We start from the raw sequence: 18,747 nt of genomic DNA, 5'->3' as shown, positions 1-18,747 counted from the left end.
AGGCGTAAGATGGGGGGGGAGGTTGTTGGGTGGGTTTGATAGAGGGGCGTGGCCGACGGACTATGGCGGCGGTCGGGGGAGCAGCGGACAATGCATGGTATATCCAACCAGGAGGGGAGATCGAGAGTAGATGGTATGTGATGGAATTAAAGGTGACGATGAAGGTGTGAGGGAGAGAGGAGGAGAAAGGGAGAGGGAAGAGGGAGAAAGAAAGGAAGAGAAAAAGAGGCTGTGAAGGAGGAGAAGAGAAGAAGAAGTGGTGGTGGTGGTGGTGGTGGTGAGTGAGTGAGTGGGAGCCTGAGGATCTCTGGGGGGGGGCTTGTCCCAAGGCGGAGAGACACCGTACTAAGAATAACCTATGGATGACCACGTCCTCTGCCTAGTGAATGGGGCTCTTTTCTGGTTTTAATTAAAAGATGATGGGGATTTAGTCTGTTTTATTTTGTCCTCTGAAGCTGTATGAGAATGATCATCGTGGCGGTTCTGATGAGCTGGAGAGAAGTATACGCAAGTATGCCACTATCTGGCGTCCAAATATAGATCTGGCACTAGACCGCCAAAGAAGAAAGTGCGCCAAAATGCGCAGTGATTCCTTCCTTCAGCTGTCCTTATTCCTGTAGAAACCAAGCAGAACAGGTTGTAGTGAATGCAAACTATCCCCTCTAACCAACGCATCTCCTATCTCACTGTTTACGTACTATACACATCATGATTCGATACAAGCCAACCGCTATCGCTCTAGGCCCAGAAGACCTCCTCTTCCACCTGGAAAGATTTCGTTACAACTACGCTCGTATTGTTCCATGGCATCCAGCCAGCAGCGATGAGGACGATGACGAAGATGAAGGCCATAATGATGCCTTTTTGGATCCTGATAGCTTCTCACCGTACTACTTCTCTCCAACCAGCTCCAAGTTTAACAGTGATAGTGAACCAGACCATGACCTTCCATCTTCTCGACAATGGAGCGGGCTGCATGAAGAAGGAGCTGGTCAGCCTTCACTTGGATTACGACTGTCTGATGGGATATCGCAGACAGAGGCGCCTATCGACTTCCAATTGGACAAGGGGCATGAGCACAACTCACCAGAGAGCATTCACAGCACATCACAAAGAAAGGATGAAGCATCCGGGCGTATAAATCAACATCGCCTTTCACTACGGGTCGCACAGAACTATACAAACGTCTCATTGCATCAACCGATACCTGACATCTCCTTGTCGCTGGATATGTGGAAAACCGCTCTCAACACGGCCTATAAAGGGCTGAGAAACTCCCTCACGAAGCCAGGATATCCGTGTGCTCAACATCCTCTGACATCTTCGTGTCAACGACCCCCAACCCCATCAGACTTCTCTCTGCCATCTGTCTTCTCGGCTAGGAAGATTCTGTTGCGTGACAGCTGGCACCAAACCCATCAAAGGCAACTTGGTATCGCTCCCAGAGCCTCTGGTCGAACACTTGGTTCAGACGAAGCTAACCACGATATGCCAGAATCTCTCGATCCTGATGCCCCTCTGGGTGACAGCACTCAACTCCGCCTCTTCTTCACACGGCCCATCTACTCTCCGTTGGGCAATCTCCTGCACAAAGAGACCACGCGCCAACTCCACGCAATGGCCCCTTCAGGATGGACACCTGTCAACATGCAAGCAAGCTCAACCGCCAATGCTAGCTGCTCCCCGACTGGTAAGCGCAGCAACATTTACGATCTGTTGACTATAGATTCTCCACCAAAGTCGGAGTACCACAGCCAGGCGCATCAAGATAAGTTCATCAGAGGCCTGTCACCCAGCTCTGAAGTAAACTCTATCCAAGTGAATGTCTTGTTCTGCTCCCCAATGTATGGTTTGCTAACCTAGCAGTTGCTTTGGTCAGACCAATGCCTTCTCCAACACATCCACCAACACGCACAACACGCCCCACAACACCCAGATTGTATCCGAGCATGCCATGTCCACCCAAGGAAGACAGAAAGAAAGCGGATGCACTGTTCGTCATGCTCTGCATGGGGCCCATTTTGAGTCAAAGAAGGTGCGTGACTCTCCGGACGTTGCCAATGGCTTGGTCACTGATATGTGCCTGGGACACTCAAAAGCAGGATGTTACCATGGACCAAGCCGGAAGTGTTCAGAATCAGACTACCCGATTGGGCGGTGAGACTCATCTCGCCCCCGACGAAGATATTGACGGGTACTGCCTGAACACATTGCGAAGGAAACCGTTTGGACGGTGGTATCCGCGCCGCACCGTCCCCGAATAAATGCGGAGAAAGAAGCTTGAAGTTGCGGGTAGATAGACTGCCAAGCTTCCAGAACCCTTGCCTGTCTCTGATCGGTTTCACTTTGTCATTGGGTCGTCCAAGAATAGATGCCGTTGTAGGACGATGGATGTACACGAGATTGATGACATGGTCGGCTTCTTTTCCTGTGTTTCGGTTGGTTTCGCTGAGTCGGAATGGGAGAGATGCAGGCAGCAGAGTTAACCAAGTGCACGAGAGCAGGTTCTTTTTGAGGATTGTATGCTCCTAAGTGGTCCATCTCCCGGCATTCTACCGGAGTAATCCAGGTCACCCGCACTACCATGCTTTGACTGGAAAGAAATCAGGAGATCGCAAGGACAGTCAACCATGATTCAATGTTATTGCTAGTCGGTCCATGTCCAACGACGACATCATACTGTGCTATTCTTACATCGGGAGCTCCATAGTTGACGCGTCCTGTGCGGCTGAATAATCGAGGTCCACGCACCGAACACATAACTACCTGTACTCCGTACGTACGCAGCAAGTCGGTGAAGTGCTTCCATTACTGGTGATTCTCAAGGTCCCATCGGGCTGATTTCCAAATACTGCGAATTCTCTGATATCAATCTCCGAGAGTTTCAAATGGGGCCTACGCAGTAGTAGTATCTCCAAATGAAACAAACTATTGATTTCCGGTTTTCTCCACCGGCCCAGATCGCAATCTCCCTCTTGTTTATGTGTCCACTGAGACATGAGGCACGGTCGAGGCTCTGCTTTGGAGATGATCGAAATGACACGTGGAAGAGGCGCAGTCATTGATCTTGCTGCATGGAACTACGTAGATTGATTCTGCGCTGCACGCAGACAGCACATGCAGATTGTTGTATGTCTTGACTGTACTGCAGTCGTATAGGATAGTTCACTTGGTACTCCGTACCTATAGATGGTCTCCTCGCCTGCCTCGAGAAGGTGGACGACTCTTCTCATTGCTTTTCCACCCTTTGACGCCGTGTCGACTCAGACCTGGAGGTACCTTTAGTATGAACTGGTCTCTTTTTATTATCTTTATTTTAGTTGACCAGCTTATTACCCTAGCTAACAGTACCAGGAGCACTCATTCTCGTCGAACCACTGAACCAGTATCCAATCGTTCTCGGACCAGGAGGCCTGCATCCACCGAGTAACCCTCTTTTAGGTTGATAGAAGTTCTATCATAGCAGCATTCTCGCTCGCCAATGTCCCTGGGCCAGAGGCGACGGTATTACGCGCGCCGACATGGGCAAGATCATCGGATGAGAGACATCTGATGTCTGGGGAATGGTAACCGGAATGTCTATTGTGGTAGTGCTTGCTCCTGGGTTGCGCCCGCGAGAGTGCAAAGTAGACTAGAGTTTGTATAAATAGTGTACAGATAAAGTTGCAGATTTAATGTTAATATAGAACTTTCTTGCCTGGTGTGGCCAACCTCAACTAGAGCAAAACTAGGTATAGGCTGTCTAGAAGACCGCGCATAACTAGGGTCTTTCCCCGCCACCGACAATTCGTGGAAATCTCCAAGATTGCAGTTCCATAGAAACCCCTTTCGAGCGTATTAGACAATCATCTGCTCTCCCGCGGAGATTATTGCCTCGCCCAACTTTGGACGGAGCCCATTGCGTCCGGAGTAGGGCACTGGAGCCGTTACCATGTAGAGCCATCTGGTGAGCACCACACAGGAGTATAACCCATGCCTTGGACTTGGACACAGCACTGATATATATTGCTGATCTCAGATGAGTACTCATCACAGATATAGTTAGATCACGGTAGAAAATCATGCGGAGTACGCATCATACCCTCGTATTTGCATCTGGATATATAAACAACGCCATCTAACATCTCAATCGGCCGCTTCCGATCACCACGATTCTCCCAGCTGGACACATTAAGTACAGGCACACGTAACCCCATCAATGATAGCCCCGCTAGTACAACCCGCAGCGACTCCATATCCCCCAAAGGTAAGCATACACCGAATGGGTAATCATTGACACGGAGGAATAATGCGGCCGTAACGCCCTCCCCACGCAGTCCGTGACCACCCATGATTGGGTGGAACAAATGTCTCAGCCTTACTGGCGCGAGTGAAGATCACGGACAGAGCAAGGATGCAGAGGTTCGCTTCGGCGGAAATGCCATGTGTTCCGTCCGCGAGGGCCGTGGTTGGGATGGTTGATCACCGACGATCTCGTCTATCAGTTTCAGATGAGTTCCTATCTGCCCTTTCAGAGCGGCCGGTTTGCTATCACCTGCTCTTGTCGTGTCAATCATCGTCATTTCTACGGAGTATCTGCTCCGCTGAAACTCAGGAGCATGCGTTGGCAGTGGATCGAGTTACATTCTAGTCTTGTCATAACGCTCGTTATGCTAGTCCAACGAATCTATATCCCTCACACCCTGTTTCCAAGCCGAAACGCCAAACCCCTGCATGAAACCGTGACTATGCCAGGCAGGAAGGGTTGGAAATCACAACGCTGATGCATGTATCATCGACATCTTGAACAACGGTAAGAAATCCGGACAAATCGAGCAAGTCTTATAACAAGGTTTCTCTGTTTGGAAAAAAATAATTCTAGCAACGATATCAAGAAGCGAAGCTGATGGTTCACACCAGGACTAAAGGCCAGCAATAAAAAGTATCTCCCAAACGTCGCTTCAAAAGAAAGGAAAAAGAAAATTAAAAAAACACCCTGGTCCGGAATCTTATATCTAAAATTGATGTTTTTTGGAACCCCCTCCGTGATCGTTGAATATTAGAATTGGACACATCTCTATAGATCCCAGCTTTACTGCTGAGCCTTGTTCTTGGCGAACACCTGAGCACCATCCACCAGGCGGCGCTCGGTGTTCTGACGGCCGTTGACAAAGTCGGGGTAGTTGAGCGTCAGCTCAACAGCACCGTTGACAATGTTGTCTACGGCCTCGACACCAAGCATGAACGAGTGGTCCTGGTTACCGACCTCGTAGCGCCAGCTGCCGAAGCGGCCACGGGACCAGATGTCCAGCTCCTGGAGCTTAGGCAGGATCTGGGTGAGGGCACCCTCACGCTCGAGGGAGGGAGTGGGGTAACCGTGGTCGAAGCGGCGGTGGTAGGTGGAGACGATCTCATCACCAGGCTGGAGCATCTCGGTGTTGACGAGACCCTGGATGGACTCCTGAAGGAGAGTCTCGTAGTTGACGGGCTTCATGGAAGACTCGGAAACTTCCAGCATGATGGACCAGTAAGGTCCCTCCTTGGCCTCGGTGCTCTGAGGCTTGGAGCCATCAGCCAGCTGAATGGTGGGAAGCTTCTTAGAAGCATCAGGCTGGTTGTAAGGAGAGTAGTTGGAGAAGATGGTGGCACGGTAGAAGGGGCAGTTGTCCTCGGGGAAGTAGAGCCAGCACTTGTCACCGATTCTCTCGGGGCGGCTGCCACGGATACCAACACCGATGACGTGGGTGGAGGAGTAGAAGAGCTCCTTGGTGAGGCTGACCAGCTGCTGGTCGCCCATCTGCTCAGCAAGGAAGTCCACAGACATGGTGGACACGAGCTTGTTGTAGCCGACGGTGGTGCCGTCCGCCAGCTGGACGGTCTTGTTCTTGGCGTTGACCTTGGTGACACGGCCCTTCTCACCGAAGCGGGTCTTCTCCTTGGGGAGAGTGTTGGCGACGGCAATCCAGATACCACCGGTACCGCCACGAGCAGGGAAGCGGAAGGTAGCATTGGGACCCCAGTTACCAGCGGTCTTGTTCAGGATCACGTTGGTGGTCACAGCCTTGAGGTTGGGGGCCGCGACACGCTCGCCGAGCCAAGCGCATTGCATCTGCAGCATACCGTTAGCCACCGCCCATTCGATTTGAGGGGGGACTTGGGATTAACGCACCTTGGTGGTGGGGACAGCCCAGACCTTGTAGTTGTAAGGTCTCATGAACAGGTCGGCAATACCAGTACCCATCATGCGAACGATCCACTCGTCGAAGTTCTTGGGCTTGGTGTTGGCGACGCGGGCCTCCAGAGCGGCATCGATCATGCCGTCAATGCACTTCACCTGCTCCTCCTTAGGAAGCATGGAGATGTTGTTCTGGAAGGGGTAGGGAACCCATTGGCCCTGGCACCGGACGTAGGAGATACGCTGATGGCTGTACCAGTCGTCGTCCTTGGGGAGAGCCTCGTCGATGCAGTCGTCGAAGTACTTGTAGTGGGAGAAGATGACGTGGCCACCGACATCGTAGAGCTACGATCGGTCAGTTGGGAGTCGCGTCACTCGATTGCAGTGGATTATACATACAAAGCCTTCAGGGGTGACATCGGTGGAAGCAAGACCACCGGGGGTCTCGTTGCTGTCGACAATCATCCACGAGGGGCCGTTCTGCAGGGACCATCTCGTCAGTATGGTGCCCCGCGTTACAATTCGGGGGAGGACACGGAGAGTCGTACGATCTGGTTCAACCGCTTCGCAGCACCCAAACCAGTTGGGCCTGCACCAATGACGAGCACATCAACGGAACTGTCAAGTAGGAAGCCATTGTCAGTAATGGTGTTGATGGCGAGGGGTACTGGGGGGGAGGGAGGAGAGCTCCTTACATGTCGGGGTGGGTCATCCTGCCTTGTAGGATATCCTGGAAGCTGGGAACGCGATTCAATGTCTTGCGGGCGAGGCTCAGCATAGAAAACTATGAAGCTGCAGACGACTGCAGTATTTAAAGACGGGAGGGGGAGGGGAGCGAGGGGAGGAAGATAGGAAGTGGGAGGAGAAGGGAAAAGAACGGTGAGGGAAGAGCAGGAGTCAAAAAGGTACAGGTGTATTGATCGCACCCGGTCGGGAAACGAAACGTGACAAAAGGGAAGCTGTGGGGAGTTGTCTGTTTCAAGATTAGTCCTCGAATAATTGTGGTCGAAAAAAAAAATAATAATGATTTTTTTTTTTTTTTTAAATGAAAAATAATAATTTTAAAATTAAATTAAGAGGCTGCCCTAAGAAAGGGTAAGTACTTACGAGGAAATTAAATTAAATCGAATCTGGAATAATCAATTCGGTCCCTGGAAAAGGGAAAAGGGGAAGGGCCAAAAGCCCAGAAAACCGAGAGAATTCCAAAAATAATCCTAGGGATTATGACCGGCTCCATCCACTCTTGCCCCAAAAGAACCAATTCCGCTCCATGATAATAATGATCCAACCAGAAACTCAAATTCCACGGTCTGGACAGGACACCGCAAATATGAATTGAACCATTGATGGCCGGTTCCTGGCGCCATTCGGTCGGGAGCTGCTCGTCAGTTGGATACTCTCGAGTCGGGAGGCGTTTTCTGTCGCTCATCGGCCTATCCCTCTACGTGTACCTCTGTAGGTATTACCCTGGATGATGGTCAAGGCAATCCTTGCCACTTAGCAGGGCACCAGGTGCTGTTCGCGATTGGTTGACCCCCTTTGCACTGCTTATCATTCGGTTGAATCTGAATGCGAACGAATCTTAATCGATTGGACCCTTTCTGCGAGCATCAATAGGGGTTGGGGCTGGCATGACGGATACTGTTGATTTCCTAAACCGGGCTGCCTGCGACTATGGCGGGAGGATCCGGTGCTCTGGTTTCCTCTTTATCATTCTGATCGAAACATTCTCGATCTTTCATCCCTCTCTTGGACTGACACGAGACGAGATCGGCCGTCTGAGGACGCCGAGCGCCTCGCTACGGAGTACTCCGGAGTACTTGAAGAGATATGGTGTGGAGGAATCTAGGCATAATCTCCTTCAATATAGATCCATCCGCCCTCGCCGTTGATGGGTCTCCCCGGTCCAAGCTTCGGGCACGTTGTCAGTTTCATACAGGTACATTCGCGGATGCGCAGGGTCTGCCGAGTAATCAATCCCTTGAGGATAAGCCTCGTCAGCTTCAACTCTTCCCGTGCACAGTGAAGAGTCGTGACACAGGCAGCGAGCCGTTCATCCGACTGGACGTATCGCGGGCCTACGTAAGAGAGGAACGATCCGTCGCGGATTGACAACGACGGACAGACGATCATCCCCTTTCCGATCTATCAGACTGGTTAGGGTCGGAGAGCCGATGGAGAGGAGCGGAGACCGCGTGTCCCACCGATTGTCCTTCTCAGCAGGGTAACGGGGGAGGTCAATCATCTTCCAGAAGCGCATCGAGACGTTTATCAGGGTTAGACTGAGGCCGCCATGGGGGAATCTCACACCAATAAGGGGCCCCGGGAAAAAGCTTTTCTCTGCTCCTCGTCATTTGCTTTTGTTGCCAGTATCCAGGGTTTTCTTTTTCCTGGCCCCCTTTGGCCCCTCCTCACGTTAACCTCATCGCCCTACCACCAAAAATGGTCTCACCGGATGCTACCACGGCGTACCGTGGAGACACAGGAGCTTAAAATGAAGTAAAAATGGAATCAACAGGGAACAATTCTATTGTCACCCAAAGGGGCATCGACTGGCGGAGGGCGAGAGATATGGACGAGGGGCTGGGAGGGTGGTCCATCCAGAAAAGCCAGGACCCTCGTGGGTCATGGAGAGTCCCTGATAGTGCGATGCAGGTCGAATCTCTTTAAAAACGCCATTGAGCCACGGTGATGGCGTTAGGCCTTTTAGCCATCCGATCGCCGCATTCCCCACCAGCAAGGGACCTTTGCGACGACGCTATGGACAAGTGGCCGCCGAACGCGGGTAGATGAGTACTTGGCCGGCATTGCTTGCGTAATGCACGTCGGACCAAACAAGGTGGTCTTAATTTTGATCAACACCTCGACGGGGCTAGTGTTTCTTTGTAAGGGTTATCCGTGCGTTTTCTTCTTCTTTTTCTTACAAGTAAGAAACGGTTCAGGGTTCTGATCTTTCTGAGTATCTTGAGGAAGCACTTTGAAGTGATGAGCGGAAAAATATATCGGGACGATAGATTAAAATTAGATCAAGAAAGGATAAAATTAAATTAGGATAAAATAAAAGCCCGGAGGATTATCTCTGTCCTGACACCAAGAAAGGACTAAGAATCATCAGAACCAGCGGAATAGGGGCACTGGAAGTGGAGACATGGAGATGGACACCAACCGCCAGTAGTGTTGTTCGCCACGAGAGACGCACAAGAGAACCAAACGAGTTGATGGACAAGTTGCCTCGCCCCACTGAGCATCATCCACTGAGGATTGATACAGGGATCCCACGGTCATCAAACCAATTGAAGGACAGCTGAAAGGAGACGTGATAGTGAGATCTTGAAGGTTATTGGAATGATCTCTTCAGGAAGATGAACACGAGACGATACGGTACATACGTAACGGTGATTATCGGGGAGAGACCTTGGCGAACGGAGCTGGAGGTGGTACGGATGACCATACAGGACCAGAGAGTGGACGGTGGATCGATGCCATCTACGGTAAGTCCAGGTACACGGATGGAGTCCATAGTGGCCCATCAGGGTCTCCACCACGCGTCGCCTTTTGCCCCAGCGGGGAGAGAGGGCGTGTGAGAGAGGGTCTGGCGGTATCGGCCAGAACTTCGAAACCGCCCATCAGATTGAGTGGTCGTGTTTCAACGCCAGTCTGGGTCTGAGTGTAAATTTACCAGGAAGAAAATAATAATAACCAGGTAAGAAGAAAAAAAACAAAAACACATCCCTCCCGATAACCCTGACTATAGTGCGCCGATTGCTGGTTGCGGGTTGTGTATCCCCCACTGGGGCTATAATTATCATGGCTGGGAGCTGTTTGCGGGAGCATACCGGAGACTGTATCTGGTATCAGATGAGTGATTCTGGATGAAGTATAGAAAGAAATATACAAGAGAAAAGACATAATTTATGTACTTCGTAGATAGTGGTTATATGTATACAGGTAGTATGGTGAATGGTGAATGCCGAGCTATGGCCAGAGGTGTACTCCGTAAGAATGATGATAATACCGATTATTATTATTATATTTATTATTATTATGATGATGATTAGGTGGCCCTGTCGAGCGAACGATATCTCTCATGCCGGGTCACGATCTCCCTTCAGTCGTCGTCACTCCGTCGTGCGGATCCCCGGTCTCTACTGCCATCATTCCTCCCCCTAAATTAGTACCTACGCCTACCCTCTTCCTCCTACCGGTTCCGTCCCAGAATTCATTTCCCCCCTACCGGACAAGAAAAAAAAAATATACGTACTTCGTTCCCATCCACCCCATCCATTTCCGTCATCCTCTTCTTCTCTTCAATGCTTCTCCATCTCTACCACCTTTCTGCTTGAAAGAATTCTTTTTCCTTTCTTGTCCGTTTTTTCAGTTCCATTTTATTCTTCCTTTTTTTACTCGTCTAGGCCAACTCTACTCTCACTCGTTCATTACCACCTACTCTTTTCTGTTGACTTTCGGGTCCGTCCCATAATTCGTCTCATTCTCGGAGTACTAATCGACCTATTTCTCTTCCCACTTTCCGGCTTCCTTTCCTTTCACCACCGTCACCCGTGGCCTCCTCGCAGTTCAGTCAAAGCAGCCTTTTACGGCCGCGCCCTTTCGATTTCCAACGCTTCCTGTCGGACCAGCAACGCAGATTCACCATGAGCAACGAAGGAGAAAAGGTCAGAACCTCCGGTGAGGTCTCTCGTCCGGAGGCCACTCTGCCTACGGTCAATCCCGCCGTGGAGGAGCCTCCCAAGCCGACCTTCCACCCGGCCGTCTACGTCAGGTAAAATCCCCAGCGAAGGAGAATAGGGCGTGATCGGGACGTGTACTGATCGAGGGATTAGTGTCTGGATCGCCCTGAGCTCCAGCGTCATCCTGTTCAACAAGCAGATCCTGGACTATGGTCAATTCCGTAAGTGCAACCTGGCCGATTCTCCCAGCTGAACCATCGGAATACTCTTGCTAATCGCACTCTATAGGTTTCCGTATGTCTTTCCTCCCATAATACCCTCCCTCCGAGTCGCTTCTAATCCCCTCCCAGCTATCGTCCTGACAACATGGCATTTGGCGTTCGCCACCTTCATGACCCAGGTCCTGGCCCGCACCACTACTCTGCTGGACGGCCGTAAGACCGTCAAAATGACCGGCCGTGTGTACCTCCGTGCCATTGTTCCCATCGGTATCTTCTTCAGCTTGAGTTTGATTTGTGGTAATGTGACCTATCTGTACCTGAGTGTGGCCTTCATCCAGATGCTCAAGGCCACCACTCCCGTCGCGGTGCTGTTCGCGACCTGGGGTCTGGGAATGGCCCCGGTCAACCTCAAGGTGCTCATGAACGTCGCTGTCATTGTCGTTGGTGTCATCATCGCCTCCTTCGGTGAGATCAAGTTCGTTTTCATCGGTTTCCTGTTCCAGATCGGTGGTATCATCTTCGAAGCCACTCGCTTGGTCATGGTGCAGCGCCTCCTCAGCTCTGCCGAGTACAAGATGGACCCTCTGGTCTCTCTCTACTACTTCGCTCCCGTTTGCGCTGTCATGAACGGTGTCACCGCTCTGTTCCTGGAAGTCCCCAACATGACCATGGGTCACATCTACAATGTAGGTGTCTGGACTCTGCTGCTCAACGCTGTTGTTGCCTTCCTGCTGAACGTCTCCGTTGTCTTCCTGGTAAGTGGTGGTGGCCCTAGATCTTCAGGACCCAACTAACATGGCAACAGATCGGCAAGACTTCCTCCCTGGTCATGACCCTTTGCGGTGTCCTCAAGGATATTCTCCTTGTCGTTGCCTCCATGATGATCTGGCAGACCCCCGTCACCGGTACCCAGTTTTTCGGTTACTCGATTGCCCTCTGCGGTCTCGTCTACTACAAGCTTGGTGGCGACAAGATCAAGGACTACGCCGGCCAGGCGAACCGTGCCTGGGCCGAGTATGGTGCTAACCACCCCGCCAAGCGCAAGTCCATCATCATCGGTGCCGCCGCGCTCATCTTCTTCCTGCTCATCGGCTCGATGGCCCCCAGCTACGCTCCTGGATCGGTGGACCGCGTCAAGGGCATGCTGGGTGGTGCGACCGCGGGCAATGCCTAAGGGCGTGCATCTACGCTCCGGGGCACCATCTCCAAGTCCGCCCTCCCCGCGACCGAACCTACCTCCCATCCGGCCACCCCAACGACAGGAAGCGCCGACGAGTGGGCCGTCTCCCGTCGGGAGTCGGGGGTGGGTGCGACTCTGCACGACCAAGACGATTTCCCCTAACGCCTTTTCCACTCCTTCTATACCTCCTCCCTTGGACTTCTTATAACCCTCTTCTTGTCACCTTCTATTGCTTATTTAAAATAATGCTTCTCCCTGTGGACCCTCTTGGAGAAGTGGGGGACCGGACGCGGCTGTTGGGTTCGGCTTCATGCAGGAAATGCTGCTGGACCTGACCGATGGCGGGGTCCCGTTCGATGGGTTTGATACGACTATGTGTAAGATCTCGCGTTGGAGGTCGTTTCCGTTCCAGCTTTTTGTTTTGCTTATGGTGTGAATGGTGGGAGACTTCTTTGCGCATGCATTGCTTGATCGATGAACATCTACCTGCGTGTCATGTTTCATTAGCACGAGATCCCGGTGTTGGACGTTTCACCGTTTCCTTCGATTCGCCCTGCGTTTTGACTGTTTCCCCATTCCTTCTTGTTACTATAAACTTTTGGTTTTCTTCTAAACAAAATAGAGACTTGATTTGAATGTTCCACTTTTCTTGACGCTTCCATCCGATCTGACGACGACCGCCTTGGAGGTGCAGGTGGTTGAAGGTTGGAGAAGCTGGGTGGAGGCATCCAATGAGCGGCGGATTCAGCTTCGGGCTGGATGGGCCAATGAGACTGGGGACGCGCGGACGGGTGGGTGTGGATTGCCCAATCAGATGCGCAGGATCACCTGCAGGTTGCCCCGAGCGATGATTGCATCGGCCAATAATGGCGCCGTCCTTGCAGGGCGATCTGGTCCCGTACGGGCCGTATCGTACCCGTCACGCACCACCAAACCGTCTCTCAACCGCGCATGGCGGCGTGTATGGTACGGTAAGGATGGCAAACCCTTCCGTTCTCCGCATCACCTCCAAATCCATCCATTTACGGACTACATCCATCTGCACGTCAGCCTTTCTTCCGTTCTCTCTCCTCTTCCTCTTCTTCTCCCTTCTTCGACCTCTCCTCTCGACAGCTCCCGTGTCTTCCTCCCTTGTCTCTCTCTCTCTCTCTCTTCTCCAACCTTCTCTACTGTCAATCATCATTACCTCCCTCCCTCCCCAATTACATCTCTCTTCATCTTTATATCTTATCCTTGTCTTCTCTTCCCCTTCCACCTCCTCCAGCTCCGCGTGACGCGACACTCTCGGCCCGTCTCGCGACATTTCGCATCGCCTTCTTTTCGCTTGGATCCCCGTGATCCCAAGGTTGCTCTCGCTTGTTGTTTCTAGCTCACTGGACCCTGCAGATCACTCCTCTCGTAGTCGCAGTCCTGTCTCTCTTCCTACCTCCCGATCGACCTACCTGATCCGCTCTCACCACCATGTGCCCAATGCTTTTGAACGGCCTCGCCGACGGTCCGACCATGGTCCTCTCTCCTCCCCAGGAACACGCCTTCGTTCAATACCCGCGCCAGTCCAAGATGGATGTCGCAGCGGATGCTTCTTCCGCCGCGTACTTCGCCAATGGGTTCCACCCTAGTTCTTCCTTCTCGGGTGGTCTGGCTGGCTCCGGCCCAATCACAGCCAAGCCCTCTCGCAAACGCTCGCGCGAAGAGGCAGACTTTGAGGAAGCTCGCAATGGCCCCAGCATGCCTTCTCTGTCGACGCCGGCCCCTCCCGCGCCCCAGACCGAGGAACCCATCTACGGCGAAGGCATGGTCCTTCTGAACCCGCGCACCAAGATGGCTATCTCGGCCGAAAGCCAAACGGGGACCTGGTACGAAGAGAACATGGCCTCCGCGCCCGCGCCGCCGTCCGCTGCGGTCCCGTCTCAGCCCGAGCCCCAGCGCGTGGAATCCGGCCGTAAATCGCAGCGGCTCGATCCGTCCGCCCCCAGCTTAGACGACATCACCATCTCCTCGATTCAGCGCCGACAAGATGCCGCCAACGACGACAACCGCCGTATTCTCGACTCCGCCACCCGATCCAACCCTTTCTCCCCCGGAGAACCTCTCGTCGACGACGCTACCCGCCTCCTCGGAATCAGCTGGCAACGGATCGCAATGGACGATGCCGACATGGCGGCTGCTGTGCGCGGCTGGAAGAAGTATATCGATCGCCAATTCAGCGCCTATCTCGCGGACTGCCAGATCCTCATGAAGAATCGCGCCCTCAACGCCTACCTGGTCGCGGCCCGACCGGTCACCCCTCTCGGCCTGGCCTCCGGTCCGGCGTTCTACCTCTTCAATGACGAGCTCACCCAGGCCCAACTCGTGGGCTCCTCGTGGGAAACCAGCGTGCAGAACCTGCGCGCCAACCCCATCATGTTCGAAGGCACCCAGGTGCTCAACGCGTCCGATCGCCCCTCGGATGCGGCTGCAGCGGTGGCGTCCCCGAACCTCCTCGGGATGAACCCCGTCGACTCCGGTCTTCCACTTTTACAGACCCTCAGCGCCAAGCCATCCATCGACCGAATTGGCGTGGGCCTGAACGGAGGCGTAGGAATGGGTAATGGGATGGAGATCGACGCGTAACGAAAAGAAACCCGCGCCAATTTCCTTTCATCTCGCGACCCGAAACCGACCGACCCGATATTCGACGGCGATCAGGAAGCGGACTTGAGAGACGTCGACTGCTTTCTTTCGGTTCATCCGTATCTCACTTTCTTCAGGGTTCTATGCTCGACTCGTAATTGACCCGACTTGTCATGTTTGTGATTTTTTCCTTTCTCTCTTGGCTTTTGGTTGCTTGTTTTATATGGCGCAAGTGGATGGGGTGGGATTTACGTGCAGGATAGGTTTATATCTATGTCTATGGCTGGGATGGATTGGTAGGGCTTGGTTTGTCTTTGCTTTTTTTTTTTTTTTTCCTTTATTTTTATTTTTTCTCTTTTGGTTGCCTATATTTTCCCATGTTGATAAGTTTCCCCGCCACCAGGCGGCATCTGATTACATCCCCCGGAATGAGGGGGGCGAAGAACAAAAGAATGAAGACGAAGAGAATAAAAAAGAGATTTTCATGTTGAAAGGAAAGTCGCTTCTTCATTGCTTGCTTGCTATATTGTATGTGTCTGTATGTTCATACTGTGATCGAGACGGAGCTATCTACCATAACGTATCAGACATCAGTACTATATCTAAGTCCACCACCCACCATCCTTCCAATGCCTTAATAATCCCCGCCGAACATAACCCGCCGCGTAAAACAAGACCATTACAACCATGTCTAAACCAGATGCTACACTCGAGAGATATCCCCATCCTGCCCGCCTATCCTCCTTACCTCTGACATTGCTAATGCCCGTTTCACACACCCACGGCGGTAACCCCCCTCGCAGCGTACTGCCGTTTCGGTGGGAGCCGAGAAGAGGAGCAGAACACAGATGCATCGTGTCGTGGCACACAGCACACTACGCGGTCTCACGCACAATGGGCTGCTTCCATTCCGCGTCGGCCTGGTCATACGAGATCATGTGGAATGCCTGCGGCCTCTTGTTGTCGGTGAACAAGAAGTCGATCTGCTCGAGGGAGAGGTTGGCCGTCTCGGGGTAGAAGAAGTAGATGAGCTGTGCGGGGATTAGCAATGCAATGGATTCGATGAGATGCGTTCGCGTCGCCTATTTCATATCAGACCAGAACATGGCCGGGGCAGGCCGCCGATCTCTGGTCTGGTATGCGGAGGACGGCAAGAGCGAGGGCGAGTGCTTACCGGAACAAAGGCCAGGTTCAGAGCCATGAAAATCAGATACCCCTTCCACGCGAGTTGCTCAATCAGGCAGGGGGCGATCATGGCCACGAAGAAATTCCACGTCCAGTTGGCCGAGACTCCGATGGCTTGTCTAGGGAGAGATTAGCTTGGGCGCACAAGGGTGCGGGTCATTCGGAATGAAGCAGGAATTCCCCCCGGATGATGAGGTCCCAAGCGCACTCACCCTTTTGCGCGCACATGAAGAGGCAGAAGCTCCGGCCCGTACACCCACGGTATGCAGTTGATTGAGGCGCCGAAGATGAGCATGAAGAGGAAGAAGAATGCCACCGACGCGGTGGCGGCGGGCTTCTGCTGGGGGGTTCCTGGGGATCCATCTGGTCAGCACGGGGCTCTTTTTTCGAAGGCATGAATTAATTATAATTTGTGCTGGTTTCCTCGATCGAGTAGCCCGAGTAGCCGGGGAATATGCGGAGGGAAAATGTTGGGGAGGGACAGAGCTCCATATCAGCCGGTGGCGGGGAGCAGAGCTACTTACCCTTGAAGGACAAAAGAATGGAGATCATCAGCATACACACGAAAAGGCCGATGGATCCCCAGATCATTGGCTTTCGTCGGCCTAGTCGATCCGAGTAGAAAGTGGGATAGAACGAGCCTGGTTCATTTGTGTAATTGCGTGTGATCAGCAGGTCTGGCTGGGGATGGCAGCAAGTCTGGGGTCGACAGCGAGCCCAACTTACCTATGACAAACATCACCTGGATGGCTCCGCCCAGGAGTAGACTGAGTTGCTTGTCCATGCCAACGTTGACCTCCAGCACTGGATTCCACTGGGTCAGTCTGGATTCCCGAAAACCCTAACACAGCAAAAGGCCGACCTACCCGTCGTCACATACGAGACAATCACATTGACTCCGCCCATCTGATTCATGAACTGCAATCCATACGCAAGCAGGACGCGTCGACCCGTGTGTAGCTCATCTTTCTTGAAGATCTGAGACCACCGGTACTCACCACGAAGGTTGTCCACCTCGATGGCTTTGAAGATGCCCTGGCAGTCCTGGACGATCTTGGGATCGTCGGTGGCCCGGTCATAGACATCACACAGCACCTGGATACCCTCTTCATTCCGGCCTCCTCGAAAGAGCCATCGGGGACTTTCTGGGAGACTGTTTGATGCGGACCACCCCGGCGGGGACGGAGACTCGTTAGCCAAAAGCCCTAGCTAAGCCACACAGATGCGAAAAAGATAGATTGTACAACAGAGTGGATGAGGATAGAGCGAGAATGGACCTACCCAAATACCATCAAGATCACGAGCACCACAAAGACAAGCTGGCACGCTATGGGAAGCCGCCAGTTCACGGGGCCTTCGACAAAGCTCATCCCATAATCAAACCAATAGGATACGACGATGCCGACGCCGATCGCCAAAGGCTGGCTACAAACGTACATTCCTCGTTTCCGGGCATCGCAGAGTTCCGATTGGTACACGGGCACCGCAGAGCTCATAATGCCGGTGCCTATGCCCGTCACGAAGCGGGCGACAAGGAGCTGCGCCTTGGAGTAGGCGCAAGTTTGGACCGTTGCTCCCACCTGCATTGGAATGTTGGTTAACCGTTCTTGAGTAAGGGATAATCCCGTGGGCAACATGACTAGGGATGTGTAGGATTGGACGGGAAAAGGGAAGCGGCCCAGGAACCTCTGCGAAACGGGCTCGAAAGTGCCGTTTTGAAGCCTGCTGGGACCGAACCGGGACGATGTAGAGCGATACATACCAAGATCCAGGCCATGGAGAACCACATTGTCCTTCGAAAGCCTATCTTGTCACTAGCCATAAAAGCGAGTGCTGTGCCAGCGACACATCCCAGGTTGTAGATAGACACGATGATACCAATAACTGCAGAGCTGGGGTGCCCAACGAGACCGAGAAAGTTCTCATTGCCGACGATTCCAGAAAAGACACCCTGGTTGTAACCTATAGAGCCCCAATCGAAAGACACAGGGCAGTCAGTCAGTTGGAATATACCAACGGGGATGCTGGTCTAGAGGCTTCGCACCGAAGAGAACGAATGATATCTGGCAAGTCAGCATGATACCCATGCGGAGGCTAAGCCCCCGGCCGTACATGTTCAGCTTGACCATCCTTCTTTCCCTGAAGCTTCTGGCGCAAACGATGAGGGACAAGCTGGAGAAGGTAGAAAGAGAACAAGATGAGAAGCCAGATTGGCCGATTGCAAGAGTTTATATAGGGAATGGAGGTTTGCGAAGTTTGATCCTCAAAAGTGCAAACATACATACATGATATAAGAGTGATTGAATACTAGTGGAGCCACCATGTATCTTATGTCTGTGATAATGCAGAAGGCTTCTCAACCAACGCCGGGAGAATGAGAGATCCCCGCCATGGGGCTTTTGGGCGCCCTTTTTGGGGGACAAAGTTATTTTCCCTTCCAAAAATAAAATCATAGAAAAGAAGGCCAGGCCTATACTAACCTGTAGATCGAGGGATCCTCCATACCAGCCGGAGAAATAGCGCAGCCATGATGCAGAAGGGAATAAAGGAGGGACAGTCAGGCGGGAAAAGGACGGCATTTGCCAATGCCATTCGTCCACCCTCATGCATTCTGAGTCGCGGACGGACTTGCTTTCCAGCATTCTCCGAGATCAGCGGATGCATGATATCAATGAAGGAGGCCAAGGTTCAGTCTTCACGGGGATG

General features: G+C 52.5%; 5 protein-coding genes across 5 annotated transcripts; 3 read left to right on the top strand and 2 right to left on the bottom strand.

Moving 5' to 3' along the window:
- Nucleotides 1–708: 708 nt before the first annotated feature.
- Nucleotides 709–2,161, top strand: ATEG_04129 (uncharacterized protein; the record flags this gene model as incomplete). The annotated part of the gene is made up of 2 exons (XM_001213307.1): nt 709–1,803; nt 1,880–2,161. 2 exons carry the CDS (start codon nt 709–711, stop codon nt 2,159–2,161), a joined length of 1,377 nt encoding a protein of 458 aa, XP_001213307.1.
- A 2,910-nt stretch (nt 2,162–5,071) lies between these two features.
- On the bottom strand, nt 5,072–6,866 carry ATEG_04128 (protoporphyrinogen/coproporphyrinogen oxidase; the record flags this gene model as incomplete). Its single annotated transcript, XM_001213306.1, has 5 exons — nt 5,072–6,088; nt 6,149–6,499; nt 6,554–6,634; nt 6,703–6,772; nt 6,850–6,866. The coding sequence occupies 5 exons, from the start codon at nt 6,864–6,866 to the stop codon at nt 5,072–5,074; spliced, it is 1,536 nt and encodes a 511-aa protein (XP_001213306.1).
- Nucleotides 6,867–10,806: 3,940 nt separating this feature from the next.
- On the top strand, nt 10,807–12,237 carry glfB (UDP-galactofuranose transporter; the record flags this gene model as incomplete). The annotated part of the gene is made up of 5 exons (XM_001213305.1): nt 10,807–10,934; nt 10,996–11,063; nt 11,131–11,136; nt 11,193–11,818; nt 11,869–12,237. The coding sequence occupies 5 exons, from the start codon at nt 10,807–10,809 to the stop codon at nt 12,235–12,237; spliced, it is 1,197 nt and encodes a 398-aa protein (XP_001213305.1).
- Nucleotides 12,238–13,704: 1,467 nt separating this feature from the next.
- Nucleotides 13,705–14,856, top strand: ATEG_04126 (uncharacterized protein; the record flags this gene model as incomplete). The annotated part of the gene is made up of 1 exon (XM_001213304.1): nt 13,705–14,856. The coding sequence occupies one exon, from the start codon at nt 13,705–13,707 to the stop codon at nt 14,854–14,856; it is 1,152 nt and encodes a 383-aa protein (XP_001213304.1).
- Nucleotides 14,857–15,400: 544 nt separating this feature from the next.
- On the bottom strand, nt 15,401–18,155 carry ATEG_04125 (sugar transporter-like protein; the record flags this gene model as incomplete). The annotated part of the gene is made up of 11 exons (XM_001213303.1): nt 15,401–15,426; nt 15,605–15,731; nt 16,031–16,160; nt 16,254–16,392; nt 16,566–16,682; nt 16,768–16,865; nt 16,922–17,250; nt 17,323–17,395; nt 17,479–17,621; nt 17,804–18,003; nt 18,059–18,155. The coding sequence occupies 11 exons, from the start codon at nt 18,153–18,155 to the stop codon at nt 15,401–15,403; spliced, it is 1,479 nt and encodes a 492-aa protein (XP_001213303.1).
- Nucleotides 18,156–18,747: the final 592 nt, after the last annotated feature.

The sequence above is a fragment of the Aspergillus terreus genome, genomic scaffold (genome assembly GCF_000149615.1).
Source record: "Aspergillus terreus NIH2624 scaffold_5 genomic scaffold, whole genome shotgun sequence".
NCBI lineage: Eukaryota > Fungi > Ascomycota > Eurotiomycetes > Eurotiales > Aspergillaceae > Aspergillus > Aspergillus terreus.
Note: the sequence above shows the minus strand (reverse complement) of the source record. Positions and strands in the feature narration are given on the sequence as shown.